Genomic DNA, 21,362 nt, shown 5'->3' with positions numbered 1-21,362 from the left:
TTCTTTAAAGAAAAATCCTATTATTTCAAGAGTCTCTATAGCACAAAATGATGTGCCTTGTAGTGTTTCACGAATATTTTAGTAACATTTTTATTCATATAGATTAGTTAAGCATTTCATGAAGACAAGGTAGGTAGGTTTCCTATTGGCTAAAATGAGTTGGAATGAGATAAGGCCAAATATATAAATTGTTTATAATGGGGCATCTACCAATCCATGTAATTTTTGTTCCTCGTCTTTGCCCTTGTATGTATGTATGTATGTATGTATGTATGTATGTATGTATGCATGTATAAAGGCACAACTTGTCCAGTAAACATACACTATCAGTTCAAAATTAACTCGAAGTAGCCAAAATAATTACAATGAATACTAGAAGGAACTGAGTGTGATTACAATTTACTACTAACAAGCTAGTAATCGACGTTTCAAACTGCTCGGGTTAGCAAACAAGTAAACTTCAACTGAAACATGGTGACCAATCTCTACCTCCGCTATTTCTACACTACGAGTCCGACATAAAACTGTTCAGCATAGCTGTGAGTTTAGCAGTCTTGAAGTCATCTCTAAGTTGAATGAACCTGGAAATGGTGTAGATCGTTAAGAAGCGGAGTATTAATAACTATTTTGTTTCGTTGATGAACAAATCTAGCTTGCTTAGAAAATGATCCGAGTGACAAAAGCTGGAAGTGAATACCTCGACGCATCTTTTCTGATGCTTGGAGTACCCTCAAATAGGGAAGCAAGGCTTTCAGGTGCCACAATGAAGACATTTGCCATTCTGCGAATGATAATGTGTTAGGCTGTGTATCATACAATACCAGCAAATAACAAATGATAAGGAGGTATGACATACATGCCCAACAATTCAAAGGTTTCATCAATGGAAGGAGCATTGAAGCTGCGTACGAATTCCCCATACTCGGTGATGTCACGCTTCAACCGCAGTCCACCACTGTGAACAAGTGTTGGGAACAAGAACCTCAGATAATTCATTGAAGAATCAAATAGAAAAATTCAACCTTAAGACATTTAGATTCAAGTAATTTGAGACGTTCCTCCTTTCACTCAATCTTTTCCTACTAGAATAAAGGTTTAATGTCTGATGTGCCGGAGCCTTGCCCGTAAGGTTGGTACGGTGCAAAATGGTGCACCAACCAAGGCCTTGGGAAGGAAGTTATTCTTGGTGCACATTGTGAAGGCTGTGCACTGGCTTGGTATAGCATGCATGACAAGCACTAGAAAACACGGTAAAGATGAATGGCCAGCTGTTAACTTGAACTGTTTTACCGAACAAGAGAGACCTGTTGCAGTAAAGTTTTAGCCTTTGAAGCTGCTCCGGTTTCTTGAACCAAAACAGACAATTATGGTCGACGGTAAGTTGGATTCTCCAGTTAGAAAGCTTCTCTATTTCAGCTTGCTGAATGAACAAACACCTCCCAGTCCTATGTGATAACCCCCTTTCAAACTTAATCAAGATCCTATGAGCATGTAGTTTACTGACATTTGAATTCTGATATTTTAAATAATTCAACTGAAGCACATGTGCTTCTTAGAAGTCTATTACATCTCTCCACTTATTAGACAAACAGTGGGCACAAGGCAGTGTCCTGGTGTGTATAATTTAAGCTTTGATAAATTTTTAGTGTGTGCTGAACCTGTTACATCAAAAGTTTGTAAGCTACTAACAACATAACCAACTTCAGATCAAGCTCATAGCAAAGGATCTTTTGAATCACAGACAAAAAAAGAGATTTCTGTGAAAAAGTTATGATGAAGAACAAAGTTTATATGAGTTAAAACTATGAGATATCTTGGACTAACTTTAGAGATCGAATATTGGGACATTTTGGCATTAAAAATTAAGTTTGATGACAAAAAAAGTTGACTGCCTAATCAGGCGGTTATGGTTGTCATTACCCAGTCATAGAAATGACCATTCTGACACCTAGGGACCGAAAACCACCTTAGTATATTTAGAATAAAAGAAGTTTGATTACAATGCACACTACTTATTTAAGTATATTCAGTGCATGATAATAATGTATCGTTTTTCAGGATCAGGTTCCAACTCAGTTGAAAGGAATTTGCATTACTTATACCTCTATTTCAAAGGTTCAACACACCCTACTTTATAATTCTGTTTCTCAAATTAAGCATCCTCGGGCTGGAACTTGGAAGGGACAGAATCATATTCCATTGGCCTGGTTTGCATCCGGAGGCTGAACATTTGTTTATTATCGATATCATGTAGGAAATAGATGCTGTTTTCAAAGCAAGATGATAAGTAGAAGAATGTACCAAAGTGGTGGACAAACAACATGTTGTTGAAGGCCTCTTGGAAAGAATTGGATGGCCAACTATGAATGGGGCAACATGTGGCCAGGGTCACAACGACCTGGTCAAGCGGCTTAGGACGATGGTTTTATTCAATGTGAAGAGAAGGCCATGTGGAACTAATACAATTACAGAAATGAACTTAAGAATCTAATGGTGATAATGGGTGCAATAATGATGCTAACAGAATTAGGACAAAAGAGGCATAATCTAAATCATAATATTCAGAAGAAATAAAGAAATAGTCGAAATTTTGAGTGCGCTAAAGTGCTAGAAAAAAAATATATGCTAATTAGAGAGGTTAATTATGGAAGTACAATAAATTTCTCTAATATGTAGGTATTATAAATGGCTAGAAATATATTTAGATCAGAGGGGTAAGAACAGAAAATCATATATAATTATATGCATAAATGATGAAGACCAAACTTTCTAGAATAAAATAACGAAATAAAAAACAGCATTCTAATAACGCAACATTAATAGAAATCATATAATGTTTGTGAAGGAAAAAAAACAGAGGAAGGTTAATAATGCCTTCAGAAAATGAAGAAAGTAGGCAGGCCTATAGAACTTGAATAATTAATAAGGGACATATGTGTATGGAGAGGAGAAAAGGGTTAATACTGATACTACCTTATATAACAAGCTTTAAGATTTACAAGAGCACAAGAATCCTAAAGTTCAATAGAGTAATTCACTAAATGTAATATTGCCCTCAAGGGCCTCAACACAGATAAATGATGTAAGAAGAATCATGTAACCAGCTGAATGGTTCAGACTTCAGATATCATGTATTTTTGTTGTAGTCAGTTTCTTGGAATCAATTCAATTTAATGTCAGCAAGGTCAAATCTATTTGTGAATACTTAATTGTTAAATTTTCTCCATAGCTGGTTCCAAGACCAGAAAAAAGAACTGCACTAGGCAACCTGACAGCCAATTGAGACCTAATGCAGTCTACAATCAGATGCACATATCTTCTGGCATAAATGAAAGTAAATGATAAGAAAACCAACTCACAAAGTTGGATCAGATATAAAATTACAAGCACTAGATATGTTAAGCTACACTCATGCAAAAGAGACAATGTAAGTGGATGCTGAGAATCAAAAGTGAAGGAATGAAGTGTGTAAAAAGAAGTTTGGAAGTCATATATCACAGATGCTAGAAAAGAAATTAAATCTAAGTCATGCTAGTAAACCTGATAAATATAAAAATACTAATGAGGGTTACATGTTCCAAGAACTAAGTGATGAAGATGTGGCATTTGGATAAACCTAATTTCAGCTTGCCTTTTGCACAAATAACCATATGCACAGTTATAAACATAAGAATGACACACCTTAAACATATATAATGTCTTATAACATTGTAACTGGGAATTTTGGTTTATATATTGAACAAAGAAATTGATTGTTATATTGGCTTATTTATTTAAACAACCATTAAAAAAGACATAACTTCTTTCTAAAATGGGATGCAGGTACTGTGTCATGATTGATACACAATATACAATGACATGACCATTATGAATGAGAAACCTCTAAAATGCAGAACCAAGAAGATGATTGATTGTAGAAAAACAAAACAAGATAAAGCATTTCATAGTCTTGTTGCTACATCATCATCTTGCATTTGCTCTGGTGGTTATAATCCTTGGATGGGATGGTCACATTTTTCACAAACCTCAGAAATAGGTTTTAGCAGACCAATCTATGTCTCTTCTTTCTCGCAGAAGGTAGAATTGTCTGCAAGAATGATTTTTGATAATAATGGCATGTACTGAAAAATTACTTAAATGGTTACCTTGGACTAAAAGTAAATTTCTGCCAATGGTTACGGAGTTCCCATATGCAAGCGAGAGAATGATTACTGATAATAATGACATATACAAACAAACAACTTCAATGGTTACCTTGGACTAAAAGTGAACTTCTGCCAGTGGCTAAGTAGCCCCTTATGCAAGCAATTTCCCTGAAGTTACAGAACTCCATGTCACAAGTCAATATCTACTAAATGTGAGACTCATTTATCATGTATTGACATTAAAATCTCTGATTATTAAAGCATATAACACAAAGGCATATGCTGATTTATGACACAATAATTGAGCAGGCTACAATCGTATTATCGTGTTCACTGATCTTGAAAATAAGCACATAATCAGCATTCAACATATTGCATTTCCATGTCTGTTTAACTGTATACCCAGAATCTTCTTCCCTATGATACAATTTAGGCATGTCTATTATTAGATAACTATTAATTAACTAATAATTCTGCTTAAACTTTTTCTATAATGCTAATATATCATGTTAGCCCTTAAATACAATTTAGCAGAAGTATTATGAGGCAGATTCTAAGAGAAAAGAGAGGTTCATACCATTTAAATATTTTAATTATATCAGAATTACAAATCATACTCTATAAGGTAAAATGGTGGATATTTTCAACTTCAAACATGCAGGACATACACAAATAAAGAGATTGGGTGTTGGCATACTAAATACTATAAGAATGAGGCAAAGCACTTATCATACTCTGACAAATTTTACCAATTGTTCAGTCAAAGTATGAAATAACTGTTAAAGATTTCCCACCTGAAGTTCTGAATTAGATATATAGACTTACCAGATCTGTCAAAAATGACTGTTTGTTGAGACCTTCTAGAGCACTGAATGCAGACTCAAGGACACGAGACAAGTAGGCTACAACTCTGAAGATGACCAAGAGACACATAAATAGTCATACATGAGCTGCCACAAGGTAACATGAACTCAGATGCACCTCATGCAGGCATTTGTCGGTCGGTGGTCAGGAGCATTTCCATCGTCAGGTGAACGGTAGTCTGTGGTCTTCTGTTCTGAAGATAGCAATCGCTCAACCTGTATAAGGTCCATATGAGACTAACAAAATTAGATAGCAACATTTCCATGGAATTTGAAAGTGAACAATTTTCCATGTGAAAATTAGAAATGGAAAACATAAGACATGAGCGGTTATGCTGAAGACAGAAATCCAGAAATCATATAATGATTCTGACACTGCATAGCAAGGTTCTGAATACCGTCTGATGCAATGCAATATGGTACAGGTGGTATTTATCAGTCCAACAGTCTATCGGTATGTGGACCAAGATAAACCAGGTGGTACACCCAGTACAGGGGTTATACCGTTTGGTACAGAGCCTGTACCACCCAGTACATCTGGTACAGGGACTGTACCATCTGGTACAAGTCGGTATAAGTTTGTTACAGGACGGTAAGAGCAATTTTAGTTTTTCAATTCCTACTTAAAGTTCCAGGGCTTTTACTTTGAGGAACTTCTAATAAATTAATTTAAACTGTTCATTTAATAATTTTCTTGATGTTGCTAAAGTTGCCTTCCACTTATGTGGTCTTAGTCCTCAATCTGGAAGCCTCAATTTCAAAAATTTATCTCACTCCAATCTAAAGTTTATCCTTACTAATAGTTTATCAAATATTTCATCAATAAACAACATACACTATGGAGCTTAATTGTGATTGTTCCTAATTAATTAGTCAATTACAAAATGTGATGATTCAAACTTATTACTTCAATGAAACCCTTAGTAATTGGGAGCTGTCTACTTGTGTCTTCTGTTTTCCTACATTGGTGATTACTTCAATCTTGAATCAGTTAGTCAAGAAAAGTAAATATTAGGTCGAATTTGGCAGCCCGATCATAAGCCAGATTGATATTTAACAATTGGAACACAAGCCACCGATGACAAACAAGCAAAACTGACCCAAACTGTGCATTAAGATATATTATATGTGACTATCTCTGTCCAAAAGACACCCCAAGATTCAATGGAAAAGAAAAATAAACTTGTTTAGAACCATAGGGTTATCTTATAACATGTCAGTGAAATGGACAAATTCCATTTAAATCTGATCCAAAATGACATGATTTGACTTCAATTCAATCCTCATAAAATCAATGCTACCCATGTTTTATTTAATGCCTCAGTAACCTAATACTTTCATAATCAAACTTGTGTCCGAAGAAATATAGAGAAAGGTGGATGGTTCAACTACCATACAGGAAAACAACGGAAATAAGACCTGGACAAATACTGACCTCAGCCATGACAGTATCGATACACTGTTGAAGGCCCTTCTGAGCAGCACCCTCAACATTAGAGACAGCTGTGCCCATCTCTTCAAGGGAGGCTGCATGAGCATCAGGAGGTAGGAGCCGAGAGATAACTTTTGAAAAATACTGAGGGAAATAAGCAACCATCAGTGCACATCTTACATACTATTATAAGCAGTTAAGATAGTCTGGATGGTATACTTGCTGAAGTATTGCCACACTACTACCACACCGTTGCACAGCAACCATGAACGATCTGAAACTACTCTCACCAGCAGCAGCAGCAGCCTCGGCCTGCAATCAAGAAAATTTGCTAGTCTTATATACTAGTGTATGCCATTGAAATACATCTAATGGAATAATGGAGGATATGACTGACAAACAGAAAAAGGTGAGCATGAAGAGAAAAATAAAATAAGGATAACCATACAGCAGAAGCAGCTGCTGCAGCGACCCTTCTACTGACACTTGCTCCAATAACGAATCTATCCCTTAAAGCTGCAGCTTCATTCAAACTCTCCCTGGCCCGTTCAATTCCCCCAGTTAAATACTGGCTAACCTGTAATGAAGTCAGCATTCTATCAAAACAATTATCGAGGAGATAAGCCAACATAATCAACATGATTAAGGCCTCAAACATACTTGCTCCAATAAACAGGCAAACATCGATCTTACGTTACTTGCAAGAGTAGCTGGCTGCAAAAGCAATGTTTTCTATCAATTAGCCATCAACAAATGAAGGAATGAGATATTATTAAGCACAGTATGGAGACAAGTTACGATCATAATATAGATTTTGTGACACAGTCAAATACATAAAGGTCACCCTAGAGGCTTTCCAGGGAGTGTTGGATGCTCGAACAACTCTTAAAGCCAAAAGGCAAAAGAGAGGACCTAAACAAACCAGTGATTTAAAAAACACTAGGTGCCAAAAGGCGCCATGGTCCAAAAACACCTGAGACGCTAGGCGCTAAAATATAAAAATATATAATATAATTAATAAATATAATTATTTAAGATTTTAAATAAAAATATGCTATTAAATTAAGAAAATCTAAGATACAAAATCACAATGTCACATTAACAACAAGTTTCAAAATTCAATAAATACAAATTTTGTTACTAGTATACAGTTAACAGTATACTGTATAATGTCAACAGTATACTTTCGAAAGAGGAGAAGCGAAAGAGAAGAGAAGAGTGTAAGGGAAGACTGACGGTGCTAACTGAGAAAAGCAGGAGAGGCAGCGGTAGCGGCAACAGCGAGCGACGACAATGGCAGCGGTAGCAGCAAGTAGCGGGAGCGGGAACGGCGAGCGGCGACAGTGGCAACGACAACAGCGAGCAACGGCAGCGGCGACAATGGAAGCGGCAGCGGCAGCGGTAGCGGCGAGCGGCAATAGTGGCAGCGGCAGCAGTGAGCAGCGGGAGCGGAAGCGGCAAGCAGCGACAACGGCAGTGGCAACGAGCAGCGGTAGCGTGAACGACGAGCAGGGTTAGGGTTGGGGAAGTCGCACTGATATCGGTGCTTTAGTTGGTTCGATTGAACCAACTAAAGCACCGGAGACCGAACCAGACCTAAAAAGCTGGTTCGGTCACTTGGTTTAACCCAGGCGCTCGCCCGAAGTGCCCGGCGCCTGGGCTCGGGCGAGCGCCCAGGCGGCGCCTCTTTGAAGCGTGCCGCCTAGAAATGAAGCGAGGCGCTCGGGCCTCGCCTCGCCTCGCCCGAGCGCCTTTTTAAATCACTGAAACAAACGATACGCCACCCATGTATGATCAAATTGTTGCCACTATTGTTAGTTTGATTCAAGAGTGACAAATTGTATATCAATATCGAATATCGAATATCGAATATCACGAGAGTAGTATCATGCATAGCTTTTCAAGCTACAATTATCATCAACACAATTGATTGATATTATGGACCATGATCCACTTCTTGCTCAATCACAAGGATCCCTTCCGTGGTATTAGTCATCAATAAGGTAGTATGTTCTTTTTTACTTTTTAAATGTATTTACAAGTATTTCAAATATTCAATTAATTTCCTGCTGTAGCACTTCTAGAAGCTTTTTATGCATGTTTCTTGGTATATCATTTACAATATATCTTATGACATATTTCGAATCATGATTGAGCAACAAACGGAAAGAAGAAATTCTATTAGATTTAAGAAGTCTGAAACTGGTCTGGCTGGTTTGGAACCAGCCCACTTAGTCCAACCGATACCAACCAGTACAGGACCAAACTGACACATGGTATAGTTCATTACCAATATCAGGTCCAGCCATTGACTGATATTTGAATTGTGTTGACATTTTAATTTGTGGCACCAAGGAAATAACTCTTTGAGGAATGAACTGCCTAATCTAGCAAACATGTGTTAGAAGACAACATGAAAGTTCTCTTCCAATATTCACCAATATTTCTAGTGAAAATCCTTTTTCCATGAAGACAATTCCAGCAAACATATTAAAATGTAACAAGGATATCTCTCTTATCCTTAAGGGGAAACTGTGATCATAAAAACCCACAATTGTTGACTCGTACAACTTTATTTCTCTCAAGGACTTTAATGAATTGGAAAAAATTTTAGAATAAAAAAAGGCTAACAATTAAGGATGACTGTTACTAAAGCTGTTGACCAATGCTAACTGCTATGAAAAGAATAACCTAATTCACAGACTACAATCCTGCAGAAGTTTCGAATATAATGTTAAATGATTATTAACATGTCTTGTTTACCTTCAAATACAGTTTTCATTTTATCATTGGTGTTGCACAAACTGCTATAGGATGTGAAGAAAATACAGACATAAAGTCCGGTATAGGATGTGTAGAAAATACAGACAGTTGACCAACAAATATAGTTTCTGATCATGTTACAAATATTTAATAAGACAATGAAACCATCAGACACCGATACACACTGAGCTTCATTAATTACCAGTATCCATTAAGTGAAACTTCCATCGGCCATCACCAACTACACTTAAAATAAAGTGAACTGAATGCACAATCTAGTACTAACCTGTGAAGAGAATAAAGTACATCTGGATATTGCTTCTTCATTCCACCGCACAAATTCTGTTACTATAGTAACAGATATCTGTTGGCTTGCAGATGGACTTATAGATGCTTTTGAACGTGAGATGGTCCCCATTGATTCAGATTGTTGCTGGGCTTCTGCACGCAGCTCCTCCATCTGTAGCACAAGCTAAGAATTGTTAGTACTTATACACTACTTATGGACAAGTAAAAAACCTTAATTTTGAAACAGAATAATGATTTTCTATCAGCACATATGACATAGAACCTTCGATTGATACAGCTGATTTAGAGAAGCTTGCTCGTATTCTGGATATTTATCTTTGTGCGAAAGAAACTGTGATTCTGTAAGACCTGAAGAAGATAGGATATATGTTCTTGAGTAGGGTAGTCTCATAGGTCAAGTGAAGAAAAAACTGTACATCCATACAAATGCTTGCAAAGGTTTCTTTTATGCTGGAAAGAGTTGAAATTGCTACACAGCAAGCCCATCTCCAAAAGAACATTCATCAGAGGTTGGGTTGAGTCGGTTGACAATCTTTAACACATTCTCAAAATCCTTTATTTTCCAAAATACATATTTAGTATCTCATTGTTTGAATCTTGAAAATATCCATTGTATATAAGCATATCAGACATTAAACTCAAACTAAAGGTTTCAAGCCAAACAGCACCATTTTGATTAGGACCCTGCAGATAGATCGGGAACTCTGAAAACTGCCAACCTGATTATTACAGTAGTTAGGTCAACTTAGCTTTCATCGGATAGAAACATGCTTCAGCCTTGATTTGGCTTTAGTCAAGAACTTGGTTCAAAGAATACTCTTGATTCACAACCATTCTCCTCAGACTATCCTTCCTCCTCCTTCCCACTCAATTTAAAGTCAAAGACACAAGAGCCAATTTTGATCTTAGTGGTGCTATATCTGATTATCTCATCCATCACCTGATTCTGGCTGAACCCCATCCTCATCAGCAGCAGCAAGATCACAAGTCTTGACATCAATTGTGAAGATGTTTTGTTGTGCATTTTTTAGCATTAGGACAACAGGGATTGATACTATGTGGAGTGTGGCCATAGTCAAATAGATAGTCCATTTATGTTTGTATTGGATGTATTGTTTTTTCAGAATTTCTGGTTGAAGAGATGACTGAGATGAACGCTGCATGCTCCTGGCAAAAAGGCTGTTCAATGCAAGGATTGAAATATCGTACCATACCGGAATTTCGACATTCGCTCGGTACGGTACGATACTGTATACTGAGCGGTATACCGCTCGGTGTATATATATATATATATATATATATATATATATATATATATATATATATATATATATATATATATACACATATATATATATATAAGATTATATATAAATATTTATATATAAATATTTTTATAAAAGGCAACTTCGCGTCGCCTCGGCGATGTCGCCTTTTCCTTCTCCCACGTGGAGCGACGTCACCTTTTATAAAAATATTTATATATAAAATTATATATATATTAATATATTCTGTCCAGTAATAGGCGGTCCGTGTACCAGTCAATTGACGGACTGGTACGTACCGCCTGGTACATACGGTATTATTTGAAACTGCATACCTTGGTTCAATGTATGAAGGTCGTGTCAGGTTCAACTTTTGACCAGTCGGGTAAAGTTTTATTACCTCAGCTCATCTCAAACCCACCCACCCTGATGAATTGATGGCTAATTTATGAAATCACAAAGAAATCATCAAAATATTCTCACTGTTCTTGTTTTCCAAGAGGGGTTTAGAATGTGAAAATGATCATTTCTACTGCCTATGTAAAATAACAGTTTATAGATTAACCACAGCAGAAAAGAGAATAAAGCTGTTAGGAAAACAAGTGAAGAAAGATATGAATATTAAAGAAAAGAGAGAAGGGCATAAGGCAACTATATAGATCCAAAATGATCCACTTACATGGCTTTTGAGAAAAAAAAATATTCCTAATGAGAATAGATTCAATAAATTTGATCTTATTTGGATGTGTAAATAGGAAATAATCTAACTCAAAATTAAGGATTGCCAAAATATGCCACATAAACATGTGAGAAGATGTGAATATATGGCTCGGCCAGCCTGTAATAGCCAGCACAGGGTCATTTTGATGAAATAGAACCGATGGTAACAGCAGAGCCCCCATGCAATGACATGGAAAACCTTGCCTATGTTTGAAAGGTTCAGCATTTTCGACAAGTTCTATTTCTCCAAGTAGGCAATAGAACTTAAAGAATGTTTGCTAGCAACTAAAAGAAATCACCGAGAGAGCTAGCAACAACTCATTCAGATAATGGGAAATTCAGCCATTGAATTTATGATACTTCTTCTAGTGACATCGAGGAAAGGTGAAATTCGGTGACTCAAGAAAAACTCAGCATATGTAACTATTGTGTTTGTGTATACCTTCAGCATCCAAGTCTCCACAACCAACAGATTGTAACTCCCTAGCAAGATCTTCTGTCTTCTCATATGCCAGTGCAAATATTCTTAAATACTGCAATTCAATTTCAACACCAATGCAAACTAGCATGAGCCTCTTAAAGCTTCTAATATCTAATTAAAATGCACAGACTATCGGCACATCTTACCAGAAGAAGGCCACCTTGATTGACAGGTGGTAAGTTCACAAGGGATGGCTTTTCTAATAATCTATCTAGAATTGCACTTACTCTCTGCTCTAAAACCCGCTGAAACATGAGCAACATAAATAGCCATACATTAGTTGTCTCAAAAGTCCAAAACTGCATATTCAAGTTTAGCATTAATGAGAATCACAGACTTCCGTGCCATACCTGCACAAGAATTGACATGACATCATTGGGTGATGGAAAGACAGCCATTATGGTTGCTGCCTCTTTTCTCACAGTTTCTACAATCAAAATGAATATAAGACCATCAAAAGGTTATGAACTTGTCTTACAACTTAATGGAAAAAGGTCAATTAGAACCTGTTATCTCTTTGTATAAAGTAGAAAGACCTCGTGCAATGTTGTTAGCACCAGCTTGTAAACCCTGATCACCCAGAACTAAATTGATATCTGTGTTCATGACCTCTACATCAATAAACATTGGTCTCAATGCTACATAACGTTGCATGGCACTAGTCCCCCTGTTAAACTACAAACGCAGAAGTTATATGTGAGATTTATAAGAGAAAGGCCATCACTTTAGCAAACAGTCCTAACGTTGCTGTTTCTTTAAGCTACAAATTCAACCTCAATAGTCTCTGTCCAAATCTGTAAATAAGATATGATATAAAACAATATATAGATGAGAGAAACAGCAACATGTTCGTTAAAATAAAATTTAAAAGGAAAAAAGAAAACAAAAACAAGAGAAATGAAAATTGTATAGGCAAAAAAAAAAGCAAAATTTACATATATAGAAGAAAATGAAAAAAAAAACCAATAGCACATAACAGCATCAAAGTCATCATAGAGAAGCACAAGCATGGGATACATGATGAGTACATAATATCAAAAGTTAGTTTGTGGCACGGTTTGCCTTATCGGTCTATACTAAATGTATCAACCAGCCATCGGTATGGTACATACCAAATCATACCAACATACCGACACATGATATGGTGGGATGTACCGAAAAACTGGTATGTACCACCCATACTAGTCCCCTATTGTACATATCGCCTGTATCGGGCTATCACGAACGAATCAGTACAAGGGGTGTTCGATGTAATGTTTGTGAATATTCGTGTCTTTCGATTTTATTCATGCTTTGCATAGCATGTAGAGGGCTTGCATTAAGCTTCACAACCCTATTTTGGTTTGCTCTTGTGATTGTTTTAGTCCTGTAAACGTAGGTTTCGTGCAGTCATTGTACACGCAACCTATTCAAAAATAGGTCATCCAGAAAGTTATTTTGGAGGTTTTCTAGCTCCGCAAAGTGATGCAGAGTGTCAGCTAGCACAACACCTTTGAGCTACATGGGTGGCACATGACTAGATGGGACTTTGGGGTAGTGTCTAGGGCTGGTTCGCTGCCTTGTTCCACAACAATGTCATGTGGCACTTGTGGGGACTTTTGACCGTTGTAGACCACCTTGAACCCTTTGTTACGCGACCGTTCAGAACTTGCACAGTCTATGTTTGTAATTTACATTGTTTATCAAGTGTTTGCTGAAATATTTGCTTATAGGATCCTAAGTTAAATATTTCCTCTAATTCGTCTTATTTTTTGCAGGTCCTTTAGGGACCATAAGAGGTTTCGGAAAAACAAACTCTTTGCAAATGAACACGCAAAAATGCTGCACGACTTAGGAAAAACCAGCTAAGTGTGTGGTAGGACGACATGCCATGGTACAATGAACCTTAGTCTGTGATATATGAAATTTCAGCCAATGACAAACCCTAAAAACAAAAAACATCAACTTAACTAATCTTAGTAATTACCGACCATGCGTGCTAAATTCTCTAGTGGTATGTTCTATTCATCTAAACTTTAAATCTCAACAATAGTTTTCCATTTGCAAATAAGATCTAATTCTGGAAAGTCCTAAAGTAAAAGTATGCTCTTTTATTTGAAAACCAAGAATCTTCATAACATAAGAAGAAATATCAAACTGTTTTCAATAAATGAAAAAGGATAGGTACATTATGCTCAGGTGTGTGATCAAACAAGTATATTTTGTCATAGACACAATTGCATGAACACCAACTCTAGACTGTCAATTTGTTTCTTGGTTTATTTTCTGATTCTGCTGGTTTGACCTAACTAGCAGCACAGTACACATCATATTTCTCAGTGACATTAGTTTATATATTGCCAATTGTTCCTTTTTTTTCCCCTCCGCTAGTTCACTTATTCGAGTGTATGAATTCAAGAGTGCTAATCTCTAGAGCCCACGAGGAAAACCGAGACAAACTTAATACAACCTAATTAAATTGGCACATCAGGTACATAAGTCAAGATCAGGACAGCTTGATTTGCCGGAAAATCAGGGGAGGTTCAAAACAAGTGGTATTGACCCATCAGCTCATGATAGGCATGCTACACAAAACAATGTAGCTAAAACATTAAGTTAACATTAAATACATGTCATGTTAAATCTTAAAGAATAGAGAACTGATTATTATCAATCATAAAAACGGAATCATAGAAAATAAGTTTTGTCACTCCCATCACCCTCCTTCAGCACAGTTTTCCTACTCTTCTTTTCCTCTTATTGTGATGAGTGGTTCCAAGTTCCAACAACCAAGTTAACTTTTATCTGTTTTATGAGAAATGTCAAACCAAATGGTCATATGTGACTAAATTTTTCAGGTTAGAAAATCATTTAACTGGAGCAAAACCAATTCAAACTAAATCATTATGGTTGGTTCAGTTTCTAAAACTGGTTTATACGCTATTTCTATTACCTAACTTGAAGGTGGCACAACTCAAGTTATAGTTTCTATTTTCATAAAATGCCAAATCTTCTCCATGTGAAGCTACACAAAGATGCATGTAGGCTATGAAGAAAAAATTAAATTTAACATTTTAACTTATGCTTATAGCTAAAGTTTTAGAATAATAAAATATAATAGTAAAGATAAAATAATTGCAGTATGCAAATTGGAAATGGTCTCAAAAATTTCTTTAAAAATCAAACCAAATCATAAACAATAATTTTTCAGATTTCAAACTGACCAGAAAATGCTCTTCTGATGGTCTATGCTAGTGGTGTCAATGGGTTGAGTATATTCCTGCTTGTGTCATCTTGGGATGCATATATTAAAAGAGAACTTTCAACTCAAACCCAAACAATATGATTAATATGTCAAAAAATTAAACCCAAATCTAACCAAACTAATGTAAGCAAAACTTTACCGAACATAATTAACCATTTAGTAAGGAATCAAATCAAATCAAGCATGGTAAGATTTGTTCTCAGTAACATTTGACCTACTTACGAAACTTAAAATCGACATGTACAATCTAATCAACCCTGTATTTCCATTACTTTACCTATTTTTAAAAGACACATGATAGACTTAATGCAAAATGACAGTTGAAAACACTTAATGTTATTAATAATTAGGTTATTTCCACCACTTGTGTCAACTCCCTAAACCTAAACCCAAACCATTCAATAATTGGGTTTATTGGGTGAACCCATTATGATCCAAATGCATGTAAAGCTAACTCAAACCCACTATCCTGGTGTTACATTTTATCAAGCCAACAACAGCCTATCGGCAATAGCTACATACCTGAGATAAAATTTTGGCACATTCTGCCATTGTAGATAATTCTCGTCTCTGTGATGCTGCATCAAACCGTGACAACAATCTATTCTCCAACTCTAAAACAAAAGACAAAGTTAAAGATTATATATGAAAAGCCAAAAAAGAAAATCAAAGTAACATGATGACTTGAAAACTGCAGCTTAGTCTGTGCTTCCAAAACCCACCATTACAATAGTCTCGAAGATTTGCAACTGCAACTTCAAGACCTCTGCTAGCATTTGCAGCACCCACTGGTGAGGGCATATTTATTCCATGTGTTCCAACATCCTCTTCAGCAAATGATCCTATCATTTCCAAGAGAAGTCAACAATGATAGCTAAGAGGACCCATAACCATAAGTGTCTACTATATATATATATATATATATATACAGAGAGAGAGAGAGAGAGAGAGAGAGAGAGAGAGATGTGCAGTTCATGTCAACACCAAGGAAACAACTGTCAACCCATAAAGGAGCCATATTAGCTATAGGCCAACACCTAGTCTTTCCCTGGAGAACAATCAGGACTTCTATAGAGTAGTCTGCCTTCCCCTCTGGAGAAATGTGCAGTTCATGTAAACTCCGAGGAAACAACTGTCAACCCATCAAGGAGCCATATTAGCTATAGGCCAACACCTAGTCTTTCCCTGGACAACATTCGGGACTTCTAAAGAGTAGTCTCTGCCTTCCCCTCTGGTTGGAGAGAACTCCATATTGAGCTTGTTTATTACATGTAAAAGGAAAGTAACAATAGAATCTTTAGAAGCTTGTGTGACAGCCCTTCACTTTATATCATCAGAATCCTTCACGGTTTAACATCTTCAGATTAATTATTTTGACCTCGATGATTAAAGATTTCGAGTGTCTATACTCTATGTATGAGCATCCATCCTCAACTTGAGTGGTCTTGTTATTCTTCTTGCAATCTATTTTTCTTTCCTTTCATTGTCTTCTTTTTGTATTTACTTCATGCTTTTCACAAGATAAGATTGTAGCCTAAATGTGTTTATCTCAAAAAAAGACAATCAGACCTACCTCCTCTTAAATCTATTCCATCTTTGGTTATTCAAGGATAGTAAAATCTCCATGTACGACCATGGCCAAATACTCTACTTTATGATCAAGTATATCCAGACCAATGCAACTATGTCAGCACGGTGCAGCAGCTCATGCCATCAAGATATCAGGTAATGCAAGAAAAATTATCATTAACACTATTGTTTCAAGATGATAAGTAGTATATTAACTAAGATCAGCATTTATAGTTTCCCTCTGTTCCCAACCAATAAAAATAAAATAATTAGAAAACCATCCCCCCGACCCCTTCATAGCATCCTAGTTTTCCAAAAGTTCTCAACAAGAAAAAACTCGGGTATTATCTATTTTATAAAAACACAATCTTGGAAAGGTATTATATTTTGTTTTCCCCTGCAAACCCATCCTCAACAATAATAAAAGTTGCAAAATCACTTCTAATCCAACTCCCACTCCAATGTACTATTCAACCACAATAACCATATAAATGGAAATCTGTGTTAAACTATCCCACAATAATCATGAACAAGAATCAACCCTCTCCATTTGTACTTTTATCTTGTTACTAAACAATGGTCTCAACACACGAACACTTGAAAAATCAACTACTTCAATACAAAGGCCTCCATCCATTACTAGTTATCAGCTAATCTGTCAATTCTATTGACCCTTCCAATAGGAACATCATATTTTTTAAGGGGTAGCAAAAGTCCACACTTTAACAACAACTCCTCCCAGTCTAACAAAAAGGGGAATTAAACAAGGTAAAATGCTAAAATGAAGATCTTGGTACATAGTTAAATCCAAACATGAATACCATGTCCTCTATGCATTTTCTCTTCTAGTCTATGCTCATAATTGAACCCACCGAGGTCCTGTTGCACCAAAACAATTAAGATGCTTTGTTCCACCAAAATTAATCTACAAAGAACCAAGATGTATAACCATGTAAAAACAATGAGATAGAGAAATATGAAGAACCACGCAAATGAACCAAATAAAGAACTTTGTACAGCTCTTAGTACACTAGAATACAACAGGCCCACATTTATCAATCAGCTTAACTAAATTTGTGAATGCTAACAAGAAAACTAGTTAGTTTCATTTAATTCTTTGACCCTACTTGGATATGTAGGGAAGCTTAAGATGCCTCAAACAGGCAAACACATTTTCGCTGAAACTTTTGTCCTATCACAGTCACTGCTAACAATAAGTCAAGAACAATTTGACAGATGGCAATTCTGAATTCTTAAAACAAATATTGTCAGAAATATCAGATTTCAGCCCATGCTAGTTCACTGTTAATATTTCTCCAGCTAGAAGCTCTCTCTTTATGATATAAAGAGACACACTGGAAATGAATTGGAGCAAGTGTATCTACCATGATTCCATTGTTTTTTAACAAAAGAAGAAACAAGTGACCAAAATTCCATTTCCACTTATAGTTGAGGATGGCTGAGGAGCCATACAGGTGAAATCTAACAAAAAATTATTGCACTAACCTGATGATATCATGATGAATGATAAAATATAAATGTCTAAGAAAAAAAACTCAAACTATTGAACAAAGAGTAGCCACTATTGCACTAGGAAGGGTTGGACATATGCAGCTTTGACTCCATAGTTCCAAACAATCATTCTTGTAGTTCAAAACCATGTCTATTACCATCTACATGGACAAATAAGAATATCTAATGCAGCACAACTTTGCACGAACAGGGAGGCAACAAAAAGAAAAAGATGAAGATCAGTTAAAATAAAGAAAGAATAATAGCTTACGTAATTTCTGTGCAATTGAAGCAGCCTCAGCAACACGACTGTCATCCGAAAACAAAGATGAAAGTTCCATGAGGTCACCGGGACTGCTGTTGAACTCCATTAAGTACTGCAAACATTATTAAATAAATAAACCCAAGGTTTTCAGCAGAAAATGGAAATAGCAAAAAGAAAAAACCACAAACAAAAACAGCCTCAAATAATTGCTTGGCTACCTTAATAAGCTCAATGGTTTGACTAGCAGTTTTCCTCTGAGAATCTGCATTCTAACAATTAAAAAATAGAATAAATAGAAATTTTAGTAAATCTTAAACTAAAAGTCATGCATAGGCTTCAGGCATTTTTGGAATTAGAACTCCGTGGGAACAAACAGCATGTGTACAGTAGTAATATTTTTCTGAGTAGTGCTTCTTTATCAACCATTAAATGCAAAGAACTTTACCTGCAGATGGTCCCCAATCTTGGCAGCAGTCTGTCCCACACTGGAAATCCTTGTGTCCAGCCTCTGAAAGCTCTGATGTAAACCATCTACACCTTTTTCCAGCTGAAACATTTAACACAAGAGCAAGCAGGTATGCATATAAGATATCAATGATCACTGTTTCAAAGATCAACTTGTATAGTTTCACTGTAGTTGTTGCTAACATGGGGGGAAAGAGCACTTCATCTTATGTGGTAAAAGGCAAATAGAAGAAAAGAAAATCTCCAGGTTTCATGAAGCTGACTTCCTTGGAACTTATTTTCTTAGGCAAAAAAAGAGAAAAATAAAAGCAGCTTCATCTAGTCTCATCATGTACACAAAATCTTGTCCATGCATGTCATGTACCACATAGATGGTAGTGTTTGAACTTTGAATTCACTAACCTCCAAAGTCCAAACATAAGGTGAAGCCTAGAATATCTACACTGCTAGCACAAGTTTGCTTTCAATAATATTCAGTTGAAAGTACAAGTCTATATGCTTGCTCTGGTTATATCTGGTTTTCCCTCTTTAAATATTCAAAAAGCATTCAAAGTACTGTGAAAACAAACGTCTGATACAGAAGGAGAATGGTTGCTTTGGAGAATTTAATGTTCTGGACCTCTGGTAAGCATTAAATTCTGCAATTAATGTCAATAAAATCAATACAACTTATATGCAGATCAAACTAGTTCAAAATTTTTGAACATTCAGCACAATATATAGCTTTATAGAATGTGCCTTTATATTTGACCATGAGTGAACTATAACATATTTTTGCCCTGAATTAATAAGATCTTATCTAGATTCCTAAAACTTCAACATCAGCCTTTCCATTGAATAACAATAAAATTCCTCCCTCTAATCCATGCATGTTTCAGGCAACATGGTCATAACCATTAAATAATCTTTTCTAGACTCCATTTTGACTGAAAAAACCTTAAATGTCACATCGATCAGGATGTTGCGTGTAGTAATACATTGGTTCCCATGCAACTATATGCCGAAAGTAAACCATAAACATGAATATTCTTCCCTTCCACTGTCAGAATGCATAATTAGCTCAAGCTGAAAATCTATTATGACAGGCTACGTTCATACATATCACATTTCTGTCCCACATCAATGATCCTGCACCAGAAATCTATAGCAGCAAACACAAGAATCCACCCAAAAATATACATGTGACACACACTGTTAACACTACTAATGATCTCATGTTCGACTAGCAAGGAAAATATGCAAGATCCATCTTTCACCAAGGGTCTCAAAAGTCCAGAGTTGGTTAATCTCAATATACTTGCAGACAAAATGATTTCCAGAAGCGAGATCTTCGGTAAATAGGAAAATTTTTTAAAATGATTCATGAAACCTTTGGATCAAGTGCCGCTAACAAAGGTTGTTTTCTTCATAGTGAACTGTATCCAAAAAAACATTTTGTGCTGACCTCAGCAAGTGTCTTGCGGTGCTTTGAATCTTGGATTTCTACTTCCTTTTTCAGATTCTGGAGTCTCCCATCGATCTTCAACCAAAAAGTGTAGATAGTTTAGATCACTTCACATCAGCCTAATCATCCAGCATTTGATACGAAAATTTTGGAAGATAAAATACCTGCTCCCTGAGATCGACCAACTCCTTGCAGGAATCCTTGAAAAGAGCAAGGAGCTCCTCCACCGCCGGAAACATTGGAGTCGCCGCCCCCTGCGGGCCCCGCAGAGTCCCATTTGGAAACATGTCCTGCCCACCTGCGCCATCGGCGGCATCCACGTCGTCCTCTTGGAACGACGGAAGGAGCTCGTTCACTAAGCCGCCGAACAACGCATCAAACGAGAAATCTCCCTACAAGATCCAAGAAACAAATCAACCACCAAACAAAACCGAATCCAACCCGAAAAGAGATCCTAAAAATGCAAAAGGAAATACCTTGAAATCTTCTATGTCCAAGATGAGAGGGAGAGTAGCGACCGACGCCTTTGGTGATCCCATAGGGAATCGACGCGTACAAGACCGATTCGAAGGGTTCGATCGGAGACAGTGGACGAAGAAGACTGGATTACGGCTCCAGATGTATGTGGGTGACACGGTCGTGCGACGGCGAGCCGGCCGTCGTTTCCTTGATCAAACGCTGTTATCGGTAAAGACGCGAAAAGTAAAGCCTTTTTTAACGGACAAAAGACGGTCGGAGACGAAGAGCGTAACCACAGGTTGGCTTTCGGCGTCGAGTGGTTGTTACTTCGTCCTCCGCAGGCACGCGCTGTTGAATTTGCACACACATAATATATAATCAGCATAATTGTCCAAATAATATCTGATAATGATAGCTTAATTATAT

The 21,362-nt window shown here is 36.6% G+C and overlaps 1 protein-coding gene across 2 annotated transcripts; it reads right to left on the bottom strand.

Moving 5' to 3' along the window:
- Positions 1-305: 305 nt before the first annotated feature.
- Positions 306-21,269, bottom strand: LOC103989320 (exocyst complex component 5). 2 transcript variants are annotated; one of them, XM_009408128.2, is made up of 24 exons: positions 20,954-21,269; positions 20,642-20,869; positions 20,478-20,552; positions 19,014-19,115; positions 18,787-18,837; positions 18,575-18,680; positions 15,945-16,064; positions 15,745-15,836; positions 12,485-12,653; positions 12,329-12,405; positions 12,125-12,223; positions 11,940-12,030; positions 9,775-9,860; positions 9,490-9,663; positions 7,101-7,154; positions 6,889-7,017; positions 6,660-6,752; positions 6,444-6,584; positions 5,127-5,224; positions 4,971-5,055; positions 4,255-4,313; positions 857-955; positions 698-781; positions 306-581 (listed from the first exon to the last, which is right to left on the bottom strand). In XM_009408128.2, the coding sequence occupies exons 1-24, from the start codon at positions 21,014-21,016 to the stop codon at positions 506-508; spliced, it is 2,451 nt and encodes an 816-aa protein (XP_009406403.2). In that variant the 5' UTR covers positions 21,017-21,269; the 3' UTR covers positions 306-505. The 2 variants fall into 2 exon arrangements, with proteins under 2 accessions (XP_009406403.2, XP_065044824.1); XM_065188752.1 differs by lacking the exons at positions 20,478-20,552; positions 20,642-20,869; positions 20,954-21,269 and having other exon boundaries at positions 18,787-18,830; positions 19,014-19,103.
- Positions 21,270-21,362: the final 93 nt, after the last annotated feature.

Source organism: Musa acuminata, chromosome BXJ1-6 (assembly GCF_036884655.1).
Source record: "Musa acuminata AAA Group cultivar baxijiao chromosome BXJ1-6, Cavendish_Baxijiao_AAA, whole genome shotgun sequence".
NCBI classification, from domain to species: Eukaryota; Viridiplantae; Streptophyta; class Magnoliopsida; order Zingiberales; family Musaceae; genus Musa; species Musa acuminata.
Note: the sequence above shows the minus strand (reverse complement) of the source record. Positions and strands in the feature narration are given on the sequence as shown.